The sequence below is a fragment of the Phyllobates terribilis genome, unplaced genomic scaffold, assembly GCF_046119375.1.
Source record: "Phyllobates terribilis strain yellow unplaced genomic scaffold, ASM4611937v1 Scaffold_12__6_contigs__length_324123572, whole genome shotgun sequence".
Taxonomy (NCBI): Eukaryota; Metazoa; Chordata; class Amphibia; order Anura; family Dendrobatidae; genus Phyllobates; species Phyllobates terribilis.
This window is the reverse complement of record NW_027362772.1, coordinates 96,571,822-96,591,596: the sequence shown is the minus strand read 5'-3', so window position 1 is coordinate 96,591,596 and position 19,775 is coordinate 96,571,822. Positions and strand designations below refer to the sequence as shown.

The 19,775-nt window shown below is 37.1% G+C and overlaps 1 protein-coding gene across 1 annotated transcript in view; it reads right to left on the bottom strand.

Moving 5' to 3' along the window:
- Positions 1–2,043: 2,043 nt before the first annotated feature.
- The window catches only part of NBL1 (NBL1, DAN family BMP antagonist), a 64,164-nt gene continuing 46,432 nt past the window's right edge, over positions 2,044–19,775 (bottom strand). The window contains exons 2-4 of the mRNA XM_073656202.1: positions 4,977–5,158; positions 4,711–4,822; positions 2,044–3,108 (exon numbers count right to left, since the gene is read on the bottom strand). Coding sequence (XP_073512303.1) covers positions 2,866–3,108; positions 4,711–4,822; positions 4,977–5,146 — 525 coding nt within the window. The 5' untranslated portion in view covers positions 5,147–5,158 and the 3' untranslated portion in view covers positions 2,044–2,865. The remainder of the gene's footprint in view (positions 3,109–4,710; positions 4,823–4,976; positions 5,159–19,775) is intronic.

Genomic DNA, 19,775 nt, shown 5'->3' with positions numbered 1-19,775 from the left:
ATCAGCCCCCTCCTGTCCTGAAATACTCTGTGCTGGTGAGGACCCTGCTCTATAAGATCAGCTCCCTCCAGTCCTGAAATACTCTGTGCTGCTGAGGACCCTGCTCTATAAGATCAGCTCCCTCCTGTCCTGAAATACTCTGTGCTGCTGGGGACCCTGCTCTATAAGATCAGCGCCCTCCTGTCCTGAAATACTCTGTGCTGCTGGGGACCCTGCTCTATAAGATCAGCTCCCTCCTATCCTGAAATACTCTGTGCTGCTGAGGACCCTGCTCTATAAGATCAGCCCCCTCCTGTCCTGAAATACTCTGTGCTGCTGGGGACCCTGCTCTATAAGATCAGCTCCCTCCTATCCTGAAATACTCTGTGCTGCTGAGGACCCTGCTCTATAAGATCAGCCCCCTCCTGTCCTGAAATACTCTGTGCTGGTGAGGACCCTGCTCTATAAGATCAGCTCCCTCCAGTCCTGAAATACTCTGTGCTGCTGAGGACCCTGCTCTATAAGATCAGCTCCCCCCTGTCCTGAAATACTCTGTGCTGCTGGGGACCCTGCTCTATAAGATCAGCTCCCTCCTGTCCTGAAATACTCTGTGCTGCTGAGGACCCTGCTCTATAAGATCAGCTCCCTCCAGTCCTGAAATACTCTGTGCTGGTGAGGACCCTGCTCTATAAGATCAGCTCCCTCCTGTCCTGAAATACTCTGTGCTGGTGAGGACCCTGCTCTATAAGATCAGCTCCCTCCAGTCCTGAAATACTCTGTGCTGCTGAGGACCCTGCTCTATAAGATCAGCTCCCCCCTGTCCTGAAATACTCTGTGCTGCTGGGGACCCTGCTCTATAAGATCAGCTCCCTCCTGTCCTGAAATACTCTGTGCTGCTGAGGACCCTGCTCTATAAGATCAGCTCCCTCCAGTCCTGAAATACTCTGTGCTGGTGAGGACCCTGCTCTATAAGATCAGCTCCCTCCTGTCCTGAAATACTCTGTGCTGGTGAGGACCCTGCTCTATAAGATCAGCTCCCTCCAGTCCTGAAATACTCTGTGCTGCTGAGGACCCTGCTCTATAAGATCAGCTCCCTCCTGTCCTGAAATACTCTGTGCTGCTGGGTTGAAGTCCCGGGTGCGGTCCATGGAGGATTTGTGGCTGCGGTGAAGACGCGGGGAGATGATTACACCGAAGTCATTGACTTTCACCAAACTTTCTTGGTAACTGATTGGAGATGATCTGCGGATGGAGACGAAGTTTCCCCATCTGTTACAAATGAGGCGACCGCGGCCCCCCGACCCCTGGCCCGAAATGTATCAGCGTCTGCAGGACGTGCAGCGCAAAATAACCTCCATGTTCAAAGGACAACTCCACCCATCATTCCCCACATGAAGTCATGCAGCCGTAGCGCGCGTCGGGGTCCCGGCACCCCCCGGAGTGTAATACTCATCATTTATCTGTCGCTTTTATATTTCTTACATTGATTTCTTGTTACTTTGTGATTATTTTTGTATCCGTACTCGTTGCTTCTCGCATTGTTCACAGTGTATGATGCCGTCCATGCTCCGCAGTCCCGCGTCAGCCCGGCTCTCTGTCCCGGCAGCCTGCAGTCCTGTCTGTGCTGTGCCCCCCTCATCATCATGTCGGACCCTCCGTCTGTGCATTTACCGTGGATACATATATATAATACTGTCAGTTTATGTCTCATGTCTGCGTTTTACATCAGCGCCTGTTCACACTGTGTTTCTGCAGGGCGTGGAGCCATAGACTGCAGTGACAGAACCGCAGTGTGAACAGGGCTTTATATGCTGTTGCATGCACTCGTGCAGTCTGCTTTCCCAGGACACCGGCCAGACACAGCCCGTTTATTCTTTCAGCATTTTTGCAGCATTTTTCCCCTTTTCAAATGAAAGGGAAACAAAAAAACCACCAGTGAAAACGTTGCAAAAATGCTCATAAAGCACGGACTGTGAGCAGCAGAAGTTTGCATGCAGCTCTGGCTGTGAGTGGAGGACTTTATGAACCAGACGCAATCACAGACTTTCCCCCTGCGGACGACAATCCTCTTGTAAATCTTTATTATAAACTCTTGGCTCCTATATACAAAGCGTTCAGCATTTACAGGCGTCTCCATTGGTCGATGTGGATCCTGCGTCGGTGACTGAGTGACACCTGTCATGGAGGACGACGGTGCAGGTGCCTGCAGTTCCCAATCCCGGCCAGTAGGAGGCGCCATAGAAAAGATGGCAATGGTTTCCTGCACAGTCACCTAAACTTACCGCCATTTACATTGCAGGTCCAGCACTGTCCACTAGAGGGCAGCATCGATAGCACTTGCTTATCCATTTCATGAAGACAATGCAAATAAATGGCAGTGAAGACTGACATGTCACAGGCAGAGAGCAGTAGGTAAGAACACAGCTGGATGACGACCCCCATCATTGTACCCCGGAGGGTCACGGGTTAATGTCTGCGCAGTGAAGGCACCGTCGGTGGTGAGTGATTATACGTCCTGGGGTGCAGCTCCGCGGCTTATAATGTCCAGTAACATGTTCTATACTCCAGTCACACCCAGAGCTGCAGCCAGGAGCCTGTATGGTCGCACTCTGCTGCGGTGCATCGTGGTAGAGGTTATTGAGTGCAGCTCTGGATGTGACTGGAGCACAGGATGCGTATGTGGCGGGTGTGCAGGTTATATCTGGAGGTGTCAGGGTTCAGGGGTGACCCTGGCAGAGAAGCGGCAGCGGACGGTCGGAGGAGACCTGTAGTCCGTGCGGAGGCCCCGGGGCCGAGTCTGTCATGTCGGCTGCAGGCAGACCAGTCTTTGGCTGAGTCTGTCATGTCGGCTGCAGGCAGACCAGTCTTTGGGCGGTGCGCCCGCCGTCACTCCTCGCTCTCGCCGTCCCGCTGAGCGGCCGGTGGAGACTCCTCTTCCTGTCGATGCTGGTGTCGTCCGATGTTCTCGGCCGGGGATAGCGCCTCCTCCGCCGTGTTCAGGTAGACGTTAAACATGGCGCCCTCCTGGCTCAGCTCCTTGCCACAGGCCTGACAGCTGCAGCGCAGGATCTTCTCCACCAGCTTGTCCACCCGGGGGACCTCCTCGTTCCCGGGACACTCCAACGTGACCTGCCCCGGCACACAGGAAACAGAAGGAGTCATCAATCAGGGGTAGAGGGGAGGGAGAATGGCGGAGGACCCCAAAGAGCAGGTGGGACCCCCCCTGTAATACCGCACAAGACCTGAGGGAGCAGTGTGACACATAGATGTCCAAGGAGGAAGGCAGCCTTCACGGACCCCGAGTATGGGGGGCTCTGCACCGCCCCCAAAAGATCAGATCTCCCCCTAACATCGTCCGCTGGGTAATATAACACCCTCCAAGTGTCCGCTGGGCATTACCCGACCCTCCAAGTGTCCTCTGGGCATTACCCGACCCTCCAAGTGTCCGCTGGGCATTACCCGACCCTCCAAGTGTCCGCTGGGCATTACCCGACCCTCCAAGTGTCCTCTGGGCATTACCCGACCCTCCAAGTGTCCGCTGGGCATTACCCGACCCTCCAAGTGTCCTCTGGGCATTACCCGACCCTCCAAGTGTCCGCTGGGCATTACCCGACCCTCCAAGTGTCCTCTGGGCATTACCCGACCCTCCAAGTGTCCTCTGGGCATTACCCGACCCTCAAAGTGTCCTCTGGGCATTACCCGACCCTCAAAGTGTCCTCTGGGCATTACCCGACCCTCCAAGTGTCCTCTGGGCATTACCCGACCCTCCAAGTGTCCGCTGGGCATTACCCGACCCTCCAAGTGTCCGCTGGGCATTACCCGACCCTCCAAGTGTCCTCTGGGCATTACCCGACCCTCAAAGTGTCCTCTGGGCATTACCCGACCCTCCAAGTGTCCGCTGGGCATTACCCGACCCTCCAAGTGTCCGCTGGGCATTACCCGACCCTCCAAGTGTCCTCTGGGCATTACCCGACCCTCCAAGTGTCCGCTGGGCATTACCCGACCCTCCAAGTGTCCTCTGGGCATTACCCGACCCTCCAAGTGTCCGCTGGGCATTACCCGACCCTCCAAGTGTCCGCTGGGCATTACCCGACCCTCCAAGTGTCCTCTGGGCATTACCCGACCCTCCAAGTGTCCGCTGGGCATTACCCGACCCTCCAAGTGTCCTCTGGGCATTACCCGACCCTCCAAGTGTCCTCTGGGCATTACCCGACCCTCAAAGTGTCCTCTGGGCATTACCCGACCCTCCAAGTGTCCGCTGGGCATTACCCGACCCTCCAAGTGTCCGCTGGGCATTACCCGACCCTCAAAGTGTCCTCTGGGCATTACCCGACCCTCAAAGTGTCCTCTGGGCATTACCCGACCCTCCAAGTGTCCGCTGGGCATTACCCGACCCTCCAAGTGTCCTCTGGGCATTACCCGACCCTCAAAGTGTCCTCTGGGCATTACCCGACCCTCAGTAGGACACTTGGAGGCTCTTATAACTCCCAGCAGGCTCCAAAGAGGCGCCATGTAAGGTATGCAGCACTACTGGGGGTAATGACTATCAGTTCAGAACCATCTTACACAAGGCGGGGGGGGTGGTTTATAGGGTCTACACCTGGGGACAGGTTCCCTTAAAGGGGATGTCCATATATTTATTTTTCGTTTGTAGATTTTGGGTGCGTCAGCATAGACTGATTGTGGGGGGTTCTGGTAGTGGGTGACACCCCCACGATATGTGACACTCACCACATCCCACATGGACTTGGCCGGCATACAGGAGTCGCAGTGCACCAGGGACTCCGTAGACTGCGGGAACGTGTTGGGGACGCTGTAACTGAAGCACTGACCCAGGCAGGCCCTGAAAGCAAAGGGGCAAATGTGGTGACAGCATCCACAGACAAGGCAACGCCATCCGGAGCATGCACGAGAGCGCCCCCTGCAGGCAGAACACTGCGCAGGTGTCTGCAGCTCTGGATGTGACTGGAGTACAGGAGCTCACACCGCTCAATTACCTATTCTGGATAGACTTGGACTCGCAGCCGCTGTGCCCCACAATCTGCGTGATGTTCTTAGCCTCACACCAGGCGCTCTTATCAGGGAACAGGGCCAACCGATTAATGGGGGGGGGAGCGGCGAAGACCCCGGCCGGAAGCAGGAAGCCAATCAGGAACCGGATCATCATCGACACCTAGAACTGCAGAGAAAAGAAGAGAAAGTCACTGTACAAATCACAGTCCTGTACATAGGGGCAGTATTATAGTAGTTATACTCTTGTACATAGGGGGCAGTATTATAGTAGTTATATTCTTGTACATAGGGGGCAGTATTATAGTAGTTATATTCTTGTACATAGGAGCAGTATTATAGTAGTTATATTCTTGTACATAGCGGCAGTATTATAGTAGTTATATTCTTGTACATAGGGGCAATATTATAGTAGTTATATTTTTGTACATAGGAGCAGTATTATAGTAGTTATATTCTTGTACATAGGGGGCAGTATTATAGTAGTTATATTCTTGTACATAGGGGGCAGTATTATAGCAGTTATATTCTTGTACATAGGGAGCAGTATTATAGTAGTTATATTCTTGTACATAGGGAGCAGTATTATAGTAGTTATACTCTTGTACATAGGGGGCAGTATTATAGTAGTTATATTCTTGTACATAGGGGCAGTATTATAGTAGTTATATTCTTGTACATAGGAGCAGTATTATAGTAGTTATATTCTTGTACATAGGAGCAGTATTATAGTAGTTATATTCTTGTACATAGCGGCAGTATTATAGTAGTTATATTCTTGTACATAGGGGCAATATTATAGTAGTTATATTTTTGTACATAGGGGGCAGTATTATAGTAGTTATATTCTTGTACATAGGGGGCAGTATTATAGCAGTTATATTCTTGTACATAGGGAGCAGTATTATAGTAGTTATATTCTTGTACATAGGGAGCAGTATTATAGTAGTTATATTCTTGTACATAGGGAGCAGTATTATAGTAGTTATATTCTTGTATATAGGAACAGTATTATAGTAGTTATATTCTTGTACATAGGGGGCAGTATTATAGTAGTTATATTCTTGTACATAGGGGCAGTATTATAGTAGTTATATTCTTGTACATAGGGAGCAGTATTATAGTAGTTATATTCTTGTATATAGGAACAGTATTATAGTAGTTATATTCTTGTACATAGGGGGCAGTATTATAGTAGTTATATTCTTGTATATAGGAGCAGTATTATAGTAGTTATATTCTTGTATATAGGGGGCAGTATTATAGTAGTTATATTCTTGTACATAGGAGCAGTATTATAGTAGTTATATTCTTGTACATAGGGGGCAGTATTATAGTAGTTATATTCTTGTACATAGGGAGCAGTATTATAGTAGTTATATTCTTGTATATAGGAGCAGTATTATAGTAGTTATATTCTTGTACATAGGGAGCAGTATTATAGTAGTTATATTCTTGTACATAGGGGCAGTATTATAGTAGTTATATTCTTGTATATAGGGGGCAGTATTATAGTAGTTATATTCTTGTACATAGGAGCAGTATTATAGTAGTTATATTCTTGTACATAGGGGGCAGTATTATAGTAGTTATATTCTTGTACATAGGGAGCAGTATTATAGTAGTTATATTCTTGTACATAGGAGCAGTATTATAGTAGTTATATTCTTGTACATAGGAGCAGTATTATAGTAGTTATATTCTTGTACATAGGGGGCAGTATTATAGTAGTTATATTCTTGTACATAGGGGGCAGTATTATAGTAGTTATATTCTTGTACATAGGGGGCAGTATTATAGTAGTTATATTCTTGTACATAGGAGCAGTATTATAGTAGTTATATTCTTGTACATAGGGAGCAGTATTATAGTAGTTATATTCTTGTATATAGGAGCAGTATTATAGTAGTTATATTCTTGTACATAGGGAGCAGTATTATAGTAGTTATATTCTTGTACATAGGAGCAGTATTATAGTAGTTATATTCTTGTACATAGGGGCAGTATTATAGTAGTTATATTCTTGTACATAGGAGCAGTATTATAGTAGTTATATTCTTGTACATAGGGGGCAGTATTATAGTAGTTATATTCTTGTACATAGGGGGCAGTATTATAGTAGTTATATTCTTGTACATAGGGGGCAGTATTATAGTAGTTATATTCTTGTACATAGGAGCAGTATTATAGTAGTTATATTCTTGTACATAGGGAGCAGTATTATAGTAGTTATATTCTTGTACATAGGAGCAGTATTATAGTAGTTATATTCTTGTACATAGGAGCAGTATTATAGTAGTTATATTCTTGTACATAGGGGGCAGTATTATAGTAGTTATATTCTTGTATATAGGAGCAGTATTATAGTAGTTATATTCTTGTACATAGGGGGCAGTATTATAGTAGTTATATTCTTGTACATAGGGAACAGTATTATAGTAGTTATATTCTTGTACATAGGGGGCAGTATTATAGTAGTTATATTCTTGTATATAGGAGCAGTATTATAGTAGTTATATTCTTGTACATAGGGGGCAGTATTATAGTAGTTATATTCTTGTACATAGGAGCAGTATTATAGTAGTTATATTCTTGTACATAGGAGCAGTATTATAGTAGTTATATTCTTGTATATAGGAGCAGTATTATAGTAGTTATATTCTTGTACATAGGGAGCAGTATTATAGTAGTTATATTCTTGTATATAGGAGCAGTATTATAGTAGTTATATTCTTGTACATAGGGGGCAGTATTATAGTAGTTATATTCTTGTATATAGGAGCAGTATTATAGTAGTTATATTCTTGTACATAGGGGGCAGTATTATAGTAGTTATATTCTTGTACATAGGGAGCAGTATTATAGTAGTTATATTCTTGTATATAGGAGCAGTATTATAGTAGTTATATTCTTGTACATAGGGGGCAGTATTATAGTAGTTATATTCTTGTACATAGGAGCAGTATTATAGTAGTTATATTCTTGTACATAGGGGGCAGTATTATAGTAGTTATATTCTTGTATATAGGAGCAGTATTATAGTAGTTATATTCTTGTACATAGGGGGCAGTATTATAGTAGTTATATTCTTGTACATAGGAGCAGTATTATAGTAGTTATATTCTTGTACATAGGAGCAGTATTATAGTAGTTATATTCTTGTACATAGGGGGCAGTATTATAGTAGTTATATTCTTGTATATAGGAGCAGTATTATAGTAGTTATATTCTTGTACATAGGGAGCAGTATTATAGTAGTTATATTCTTGTATATAGGAGCAGTATTATAGTAGTTATATTCTTGTACATAGGGGGCAGTATTATAGTAGTTATATTCTTGTACATAGGAGCAGTATTATAGTAGTTATATTCTTGTACATAGGGAGCAGTATTATAGTAGTTATATTCTTGTATATAGGAGCAGTATTATAGTAGTTATATTCTTGTACATAGGGTGCAGTATTATAGTAGTTATATTCTTGTACATAGGGGGCAGTATTATAGTAGTTATATTCTTGTACATAGGAGCAGTATTATAGTAGTTATATTCTTGTACATAGGGGGCAGTATTATAGTAGTTATATTCTTGTACATAGGGGGCAGTATTATAGTAGTTATATTCTTGTACATAGGAGCAGTATTATAGTAGTTATATTCTTGTACATAGGGAGCAGTATTATAGTAGTTATATTCTTGTATATAGGAGCAGTATTATAGTAGTTATATTCTTGTACATATGAGTAGTATTATAGTAGTTATATTCTTGTACATAGGGGGCAGTATTATAGTAGTTATATTCTTGTACATAGGGGGCAGTATTATAGTAGTTATATTCTTGTACATAGGAGCAGTATTATAGTAGTTATATTCTTATATATAGGAGCAGTATTATAGTAGTTATATTCTTGTACATAGGGGGCAGTATTATAGTAGTTATATTCTTGTACATAGGGGGCAGTATTATAGTAGTTATATTCTTGTACATAGGAGCAGTATTATAGTAGTTATATTCTTGTACATAGGGAGCAGTATTATAGTAGTTATATTCTTGTATATAGGAGCAGTATTATAGTAGTTATATTCTTGTACATATGAGCAGTATTATAGTAGTTATATTCTTGTACATAAGAGCAGTATTATAGTAGTTATATTCTTGTACATAGGAGCAGTATTATAGTAGTTATATTCTTGTACATAGGAGCAGTATTATAGTAGTTATATTCTTGTACATAGGGGCAGTATTATAGTAGTTATATTCCTGTACATAGGAGCAGTATTATAGTAGTTATATTCTTGTACATAGGAGCAGTATTATAGTAGTTATATTCTTGTACATAGGGGCAGTATTATAGTAGTTATATTCTTGTACATAGGAGCAGTATTATAGTAGTTATATTCTTGTACATAGGAGCAGTATTATAGTAGTTATATTCTTGTACATAGGGGGCAGTATTATAGTAGTTATATTCCTGTACATAGGGGGCAGTATTATAGTAGTTATATTCTTGTACATAGGAGCAGTATTATAGTAGTTATATTCCTGTACATAGGGGGCAGTATTATAGTAGTTATATTCTTGTACATAGGAGCAGTATTATAGTAGTTATATTCTTGTACATAGGAGCAGTATTATAGTAGTTATATTCTTGTACATAGGGAGCAGTATTATAGTAGTTATATTCTTGTACATATGAGCAGTATTATAGTAGTTATATTCTTGTACATAGGAGCAGTATTATAGTAGTTATATTCTTGTACATAGGAGCAGTATTATAGTAGTTATATTCTTGTACATAGGGGGCAGTATTATAGTAGTTATATTCTTGTACATAGGGGCAGTATTATAGTAGTTATATTCTTGTACATAGGGGGCAGTATTATAGTAGTTATATTCTTGTACATAGGGGCAGTATTATAGTAGTTATATTCTTGTACATAGCAGCAGTATTATAGTAGTTATATTCTTGTACATAGGGGGCAGTATTATAGTAGTTATATTCTTGTACATAGGAGCAGTATTATAGTAGTTATATTCTTGTACATAGGGAGCAGTATTATAGTAGTTATATTCTTGTACATAGGAGCAGTATTATAGTAGTTATATTCTTGTACATAGGGGGCAGTATTATAGTAGTTATATTCTTGTACATAGGGGGCAGTATTATAGTAGTTATATTCTTGTACATAGGGGCAGTATTATAGTAGTTATATTCTTGTACATAGGGGCAGTATTATAGTAGTTATATTCTTGTACATAGGGGGCAGTATTATAGTAGTTATATTCTTGTACATAGGGGCAGTATTATAGTAGTTATATTCTTGTACATAGGGGGCAGTATTATAGTAGTTATATTCTTGTACATAGGGGGCAGTATTATAGTAGTTATATTCTTGTACATAGGGGCAGTATTATAGTAGTTATATTCTTGTACATAGGAGCAGTATTATAGTAGTCATATTCTTGTACATAGGGGGCAGTATTATAGTGGTTATATTCTTGTACATAGGAGCAGTATTATAGTAGTTATATTCTTGTACATAGGAGCAGTATTATAGTAGTTATATTCTTGTACATAGGAGCAGTATTATAGTAGTTATATTCTTGTACATAGGAGCAGTATTATAGTAGTTATATTCTTGTACATAGGGAGCAGTATTATAGTAGTTATATTCTTGTACATAGGAGCAGTATTATAGTAGTTATATTCTTGTACATAGGAGCAGTATTATAGTAGTTATATTCTTGTACATAGGAGCAGTATTATAGTAGTTATATTCTTGTACATAGGAGCAGTATTATAGTAGTTATATTCTTGTACATAGGAGCAGTATTATAGTAGTTATATTCTTGTACATAGGGGGCAGTATTATAGTAGTTATATTCCTGTACATAGGGGGCAGTATTATAGTAGTTATATTCTTGTACATAGGAGCAGTATTATAGTAGTTATATTCTTGTACATAGGGGGCAGTATTATAGTAGTTATATTCTTGTACATAGGAGCAGTATTATAGTAGTTATATTCTTGTACATAGGGAGCAGTATTATAGTAGTTATATTCTTGTATATAGGAGCAGTATTATAGTAGTTATATTCTTGTACATATGAGTAGTATTATAGTAGTTATATTCTTGTACATAGGGGGCAGTATTATAATAGTTATATTCTTGTACATAGGGGCAGTATTATAGTAGTTATATTCTTGTACATAGGGGGCAGTATTATAGTAGTTATATTCTTGTACATAGGGGGCAGTATTATAGTAGTTATATTCTTGTACATAGGAGCAGTATTATAGTAGTTATATTCTTATATATAGGAGCAGTATTATAGTAGTTATATTCTTGTACATAGGGGGCAGTATTATAGTAGTTATATTCTTGTACATAGGGGGCAGTATTATAGTAGTTATATTCTTGTACATAGGAGCAGTATTATAGTAGTTATATTCTTGTACATAGGGAGCAGTATTATAGTAGTTATATTCTTGTATATAGGAGCAGTATTATAGTAGTTATATTCTTGTACATATGAGCAGTATTATAGTAGTTATATTCTTGTACATAGGAGCAGTATTATAGTAGTTATATTCTTGTACATAGGAGCAGTATTATAGTAGTTATATTCTTGTACATAGGAGCAGTATTATAGTAGTTATATTCTTGTACATAGGGGCAGTATTATAGTAGTTATATTCCTGTACATAGGAGCAGTATTATAGTAGTTATATTCTTGTACATAGGAGCAGTATTATAGTAGTTATATTCTTGTACATAGGGGCAGTATTATAGTAGTTATATTCTTGTACATAGGGGCAGTATTATAGTAGTTATATTCTTGTACATAGGAGCAGTATTATAGTAGTTATATTCTTGTACATAGGAGCAGTATTATAGTAGTTATATTCTTGTACATAGGAGCAGTATTATAGTAGTTATATTCTTGTACATAGGAGCAGTATTATAGTAGTTATATTCTTGTACATAGGAGCAGTATTATAGTAGTTATATTCTTGTACATAGGGGGCAGTATTATAGTAGTTATATTCCTGTACATAGGGGGCAGTATTATAGTAGTTATATTCTTGTACATAGGAGCAGTATTATAGTAGTTATATTCTTGTACATAGGGGGCAGTATTATAGTAGTCATATTCTTGTACATAGGGGGCAGTATTATAGTAGTTATATTCTTGTACATAGGGGGCAGTATTATAGTAGTTATATTCTTGTACATAGGGGCAGTATTATAGTAGTTATATTCCTGTACATAGGGGGCAGTATTATAGTAGTTATATTCTTGTACATAGGGGGCAGTATTATAGTAGTTATATTCCTGTACATAGGGGGCAGTATTATAGTAGTTATATTCTTGTACATAGGGGGCAGTATTATAGTAGTTATATTCTTGTACATAGGGAGCAGTATTATAGTAGTTATATTCTTGTACATATGAGCAGTATTATAGTAGTTATATTCTTGTACATAGGAGCAGTATTATAGTAGTTATATTCTTGTACATAGGAGCAGTATTATAGTAGTTATATTCTTGTACATAGGGGGCAGTATTATAGTAGTTATATTCTTGTACATAGGGGCAGTATTATAGTAGTTATATTCTTGTACATAGGGGGCAGTATTATAGTAGTTATATTCTTGTACATAGGGGCAGTATTATAGTAGTTATATTCTTGTACATAGGAGCAGTATTATAGTAGTTATATTCTTGTACATAGGGGGCAGTATTATAGTAGTTATATTCTTGTACATAGGGGGCAGTATTATAGTAGTTATATTCTTGTACATAGGGGCAGTATTATAGTAGTTATATTCTTGTACATAGGGGCAGTATTATAGTAGTTATATTCTTGTACATAGGGGCAGTATTATAGTAGTTATATTCTTGTACATAGGGGGCAGTATTATAGTAGTTATATTCTTGTACATAGGGGGCAGTATTACAGTAGTTATATTCTTGTACATAGGAGCAGTATTATAGTAGTTATATTCTTGTACATAGGGGGCAGTATTATAGTAGTTATATTCTTGTACATAGGGGGCAGTATTATAGTAGTTATATTCTTGTACATAGGAGCAGTATTATAGTAGTTATATTCTTGTACATAGGGAGCAGTATTATAGTAGTTATATTCTTGTATATAGGAGCAGTATTATAGTAGTTATATTCTTGTACATATGAGTAGTATTATAGTAGTTATATTCTTGTACATAGGGGGCAGTATTATAGTAGTTATATTCTTGTACATAGGGGGCAGTATTATAGTAGTTATATTCTTGTACATAGGAGCAGTATTATAGTAGTTATATTCTTATATATAGGAGCAGTATTATAGTAGTTATATTCTTGTACATAGGGGGCAGTATTATAGTAGTTATATTCTTGTACATAGGGGGCAGTATTATAGTAGTTATATTCTTGTACATAGGAGCAGTATTATAGTAGTTATATTCTTGTACATAGGGAGCAGTATTATAGTAGTTATATTCTTGTATATAGGAGCAGTATTATAGTAGTTATATTCTTGTACATATGAGCAGTATTATAGTAGTTATATTCTTGTACATAAGAGCAGTATTATAGTAGTTATATTCTTGTACATAGGAGCAGTATTATAGTAGTTATATTCTTGTACATAGGAGCAGTATTATAGTAGTTATATTCTTGTACATAGGGGCAGTATTATAGTAGTTATATTCCTGTACATAGGAGCAGTATTATAGTAGTTATATTCTTGTACATAGGAGCAGTATTATAGTAGTTATATTCTTGTACATAGGGGCAGTATTATAGTAGTTATATTCTTGTACATAGGAGCAGTATTATAGTAGTTATATTCTTGTACATAGGAGCAGTATTATAGTAGTTATATTCTTGTACATAGGGGGCAGTATTATAGTAGTTATATTCCTGTACATAGGGGGCAGTATTATAGTAGTTATATTCTTGTACATAGGAGCAGTATTATAGTAGTTATATTCCTGTACATAGGGGGCAGTATTATAGTAGTTATATTCTTGTACATAGGAGCAGTATTATAGTAGTTATATTCTTGTACATAGGAGCAGTATTATAGTAGTTATATTCTTGTACATAGGGAGCAGTATTATAGTAGTTATATTCTTGTACATATGAGCAGTATTATAGTAGTTATATTCTTGTACATAGGAGCAGTATTATAGTAGTTATATTCTTGTACATAGGAGCAGTATTATAGTAGTTATATTCTTGTACATAGCGGGCAGTATTATAGTAGTTATATTCTTGTACATAGGGGCAGTATTATAGTAGTTATATTCTTGTACATAGGGGGCAGTATTATAGTAGTTATATTCTTGTACATAGGGGCAGTATTATAGTAGTTATATTCTTGTACATAGCAGCAGTATTATAGTAGTTATATTCTTGTACATAGGGGGCAGTATTATAGTAGTTATATTCTTGTACATAGGAGCAGTATTATAGTAGTTATATTCTTGTACATAGGGAGCAGTATTATAGTAGTTATATTCTTGTACATAGGAGCAGTATTATAGTAGTTATATTCTTGTACATAGGGGGCAGTATTATAGTAGTTATATTCTTGTACATAGGGGGCAGTATTATAGTAGTTATATTCTTGTACATAGGGGCAGTATTATAGTAGTTATATTCTTGTACATAGGGGCAGTATTATAGTAGTTATATTCTTGTACATAGGGGGCAGTATTATAGTAGTTATATTCTTGTACATAGGGGCAGTATTATAGTAGTTATATTCTTGTACATAGGGGGCAGTATTATAGTAGTTATATTCTTGTACATAGGGGGCAGTATTATAGTAGTTATATTCTTGTACATAGGGGCAGTATTATAGTAGTTATATTCTTGTACATAGGAGCAGTATTATAGTAGTCATATTCTTGTACATAGGGGGCAGTATTATAGTGGTTATATTCTTGTACATAGGAGCAGTATTATAGTAGTTATATTCTTGTACATAGGAGCAGTATTATAGTAGTTATATTCTTGTACATAGGAGCAGTATTATAGTAGTTATATTCTTGTACATAGGAGCAGTATTATAGTAGTTATATTCTTGTACATAGGGAGCAGTATTATAGTAGTTATATTCTTGTACATAGGAGCAGTATTATAGTAGTTATATTCTTGTACATAGGAGCAGTATTATAGTAGTTATATTCTTGTACATAGGAGCAGTATTATAGTAGTTATATTCTTGTACATAGGAGCAGTATTATAGTAGTTATATTCTTGTACATAGGAGCAGTATTATAGTAGTTATATTCTTGTACATAGGGGGCAGTATTATAGTAGTTATATTCCTGTACATAGGGGGCAGTATTATAGTAGTTATATTCTTGTACATAGGAGCAGTATTATAGTAGTTATATTCTTGTACATAGGGGGCAGTATTATAGTAGTTATATTCTTGTACATAGGAGCAGTATTATAGTAGTTATATTCTTGTACATAGGGAGCAGTATTATAGTAGTTATATTCTTGTATATAGGAGCAGTATTATAGTAGTTATATTCTTGTACATATGAGTAGTATTATAGTAGTTATATTCTTGTACATAGGGGGCAGTATTATAATAGTTATATTCTTGTACATAGGGGCAGTATTATAGTAGTTATATTCTTGTACATAGGGGGCAGTATTATAGTAGTTATATTCTTGTACATAGGGGGCAGTATTATAGTAGTTATATTCTTGTACATAGGAGCAGTATTATAGTAGTTATATTCTTATATATAGGAGCAGTATTATAGTAGTTATATTCTTGTACATAGGGGGCAGTATTATAGTAGTTATATTCTTGTACATAGGGGGCAGTATTATAGTAGTTATATTCTTGTACATAGGAGCAGTATTATAGTAGTTATATTCTTGTACATAGGGAGCAGTATTATAGTAGTTATATTCTTGTATATAGGAGCAGTATTATAGTAGTTATATTCTTGTACATATGAGCAGTATTATAGTAGTTATATTCTTGTACATAGGAGCAGTATTATAGTAGTTATATTCTTGTACATAGGAGCAGTATTATAGTAGTTATATTCTTGTACATAGGAGCAGTATTATAGTAGTTATATTCTTGTACATAGGGGCAGTATTATAGTAGTTATATTCCTGTACATAGGAGCAGTATTATAGTAGTTATATTCTTGTACATAGGAGCAGTATTATAGTAGTTATATTCTTGTACATAGGGGCAGTATTATAGTAGTTATATTCTTGTACATAGGGGCAGTATTATAGTAGTTATATTCTTGTACATAGGAGCAGTATTATAGTAGTTATATTCTTGTACATAGGAGCAGTATTATAGTAGTTATATTCTTGTACACAGGAGCAGTATTATAGTAGTTATATTCTTGTACATAGGAGCAGTATTATAGTAGTTATATTCTTGTACATAGGAGCAGTATTATAGTAGTTATATTCTTGTACATAGGGGGCAGTATTATAGTAGTTATATTCCTGTACATAGGGGGCAGTATTATAGTAGTTATATTCTTGTACATAGGAGCAGTATTATAGTAGTTATATTCTTGTACATAGGGGGCAGTATTATAGTAGTCATATTCTTGTACATAGGGGGCAGTATTATAGTAGTTATATTCTTGTACATAGGGGGCAGTATTATAGTAGTTATATTCTTGTACATAGGGGCAGTATTATAGTAGTTATATTCCTGTACATAGGGGGCAGTATTATAGTAGTTATATTCTTGTACATAGGGGGCAGTATTATAGTAGTTATATTCCTGTACATAGGGGGCAGTATTATAGTAGTTATATTCTTGTACATAGGGGGCAGTATTATAGTAGTTATATTCTTGTACATAGGGAGCAGTATTATAGTAGTTATATTCTTGTACATAGGGGGCAGTATTATAGTAGTTATATTCCTGTACATAGGGGGCAGTATTATAGTAGTTATATTCTTGTACATAGGGGGCAGTATTATAGTAGTTATATTCTTGTACATAGGGGGCAGTATTATAGTAGTTATATTGTTGTACATAGGAGCAGTATTATAGTAGTTATATTCTTGTACATAGGAGCAGTATTATAGTAGTTATATTCTTGTACATAGGGAGCAGTATTATAGTAGTTATATTCTTGTACATATGAGCAGTATTATAGTAGTTATATTCTTGTACATAGGAGCAGTATTATAGTAGTTATATTCTTGTACATAGGAGCAGTATTATAGTAGTTATATTCTTGTACATAGGGGGCAGTATTATAGTAGTTATATTCTTGTACATAGGGGCAGTATTATAGTAGTTATATTCTTGTACATAGGGGGCAGTAGTATAGTAGTTATATTCTTGTACATAGGGGCAGTATTATAGTAGTTATATTCTTGTACATAGGAGCAGTATTATAGTAGTTATATTCTTGTACATAGGGGGCAGTATTATAGTAGTTATATTCTTGTACATAGGGGGCAGTATTATAGTAGTTATATTCTTGTACATAGGGGCAGTATTATAGTAGTTATATTCTTGTACATAGGGGCAGTATTATAGTAGTTATATTCTTGTACATAGGGGCAGTATTATAGTAGTTATATTCTTGTACATAGGGGGCAGTATTATAGTAGTTATATTCTTGTACATAGGGGCAGTATTATAGTAGTTATATTCTTGTACATAGGGGCAGTATTATAGTAGTTATATTCTTGTACATAGGGGCAGTATTATAGTAGTTATATTCTTGTACATAGGAGCAGTATTATAGTAGTTATATTCTTGTACATAGGGGGCAGTATTATAGTAGTTATATTCTTGTACATAGGGGGCAGTATTATAGTAGTTATATTCTTGTACATAGGGGCAGTATTATAGTAGTTATATTCTTGTACATAGGGGCAGTATTATAGTAGTTATATTCTTGTACATAGGGGCAGTATTATAGTAGTTATATTCTTGTACATAGGGGGCAGTATTATAGTAGTTATATTCTTGTACATAGGGGGCAGTATTATAGTAGTTATATTCTTGTACATAGGGGGCAGTATTATAGTAGTTATATTCTTGTACATAGGGGCAGTATTATAGTAGTTATATTCTTGTACATAGGAGCAGTATTATAGTAGTTATATTCTTGTACATAGGGGGCAGTATTATAGTAGTTATATTCTTGTACATAGGAGCAGTATTATAGTAGTTATATTCTTGTACATAGGAGCAGTATTATAGTAGTTATATTCTTGTACATAGGGAGCAGTATTATAGTAGTTATATTCTTGTACATAGGGAGCAGTATTATAGTAGTTATATTCTTGTACATAGGAGCAGTATTATAGTAGTTATATTCTTGTACATAGGAGCAGTATTATAGTAGTTATATTCTTGTACATAGGGGCAGTATTATAGTAGTTATATTCTTGTACATAGGGGGCAGTATTATAGTAGTTATATTCTTGTACATAGGGAGCAGTATTATAGTAGTTATATTCTTGTACATAGGAGCAGTATTATAGTAGTTATATTCTTGTACATAGGGGGCAGTATTATAGTAGTTATATTCTTGTACATAGGAGCAGTATTATAGTAGTTATATTCTTGTACATAGGGAGCAGTATTATAGTAGTTATATTCTTGTACATAGGAGCACTATTATAGTAGTTATATTCTTGTACATAGGGGGCAGTATTATAGTAGTTATATTCTTGTACATAGGGGGCAGTATTATAGTAGTTATATTCTTGTACATAGGGGCAGTATTATAGTAGTTATATTCTTGTACATAGGGGCAGTATTATAGTAATTATATTCTTGTACATAGGAGCAGTATTATAGTAGTTATATTCTTGTACATAGGGAGCAGTATTATAGTAGTTATATTCTTGTACATAGGGGGCAGTATTATAGTAGTTATATTCTTGTACATAGGGGCAGTATTATAGTAGTTATATTCTTGTACATAGGGGCAGTATTATAGTAGTTATATTCTTGTACATAGGGGCAGTATTATAGTAGTTATATTCTTGTACATATGAGCAGTATTATAGTAGTTATATTCTTGTACATAGGAGCAGTATTATAGTAGTTATATTCTTGTACATAGGAGCAGTATTATAGTAGTTATATTCTTGTACATAGGGGCAGTATTATAGTAGTTATATTCTTGTACATAGGGGGCAGTATTATAGTAGTTATATTCTTGTACATAGGGGCAGTATTATAGTAGTTATATTCTTGTACATAGGAGCAGTATTATAGTAGTCATATTCTTGTACATAGGGGGCAGTATTATAGTAGTTATATTCTTGTACATAGGGGGCAGTATTATAGTAGTTATATTCTTGTACATAGGAGCAGTATTATAGTAGTTATATTCTTGTACATAGGGAGCAGTATTATAGTAGTTATATTCTTGTACATAGGAGAAGTATTATAGCAGTTATATTCTTGTACATAGGGGGCAGTATTATAGTAGTTATATTCTTGTACATAGGGGGCAGTATTATAGTAGTTATATTCTTGTACATAGGGGCAGTATTATAGTAGTTATATTCTAGTACATAGGGGCAGTATTATAGTAGTTATATTCTTGTACATAGGGGGCAGTATTATAGTAGTTATATTCTTGTACATAGGGGGCAGTATTATAGTAGTTATATTCTTGTACATAGGGGCAGTATTATAGTAGTTATATTCTTGTACATAGGGGCAGTATTATAGTAGTTATATTCTTGTACATAGGGGCAGTATTATAGTAGTTATATTCTTGTACATAGGAGCA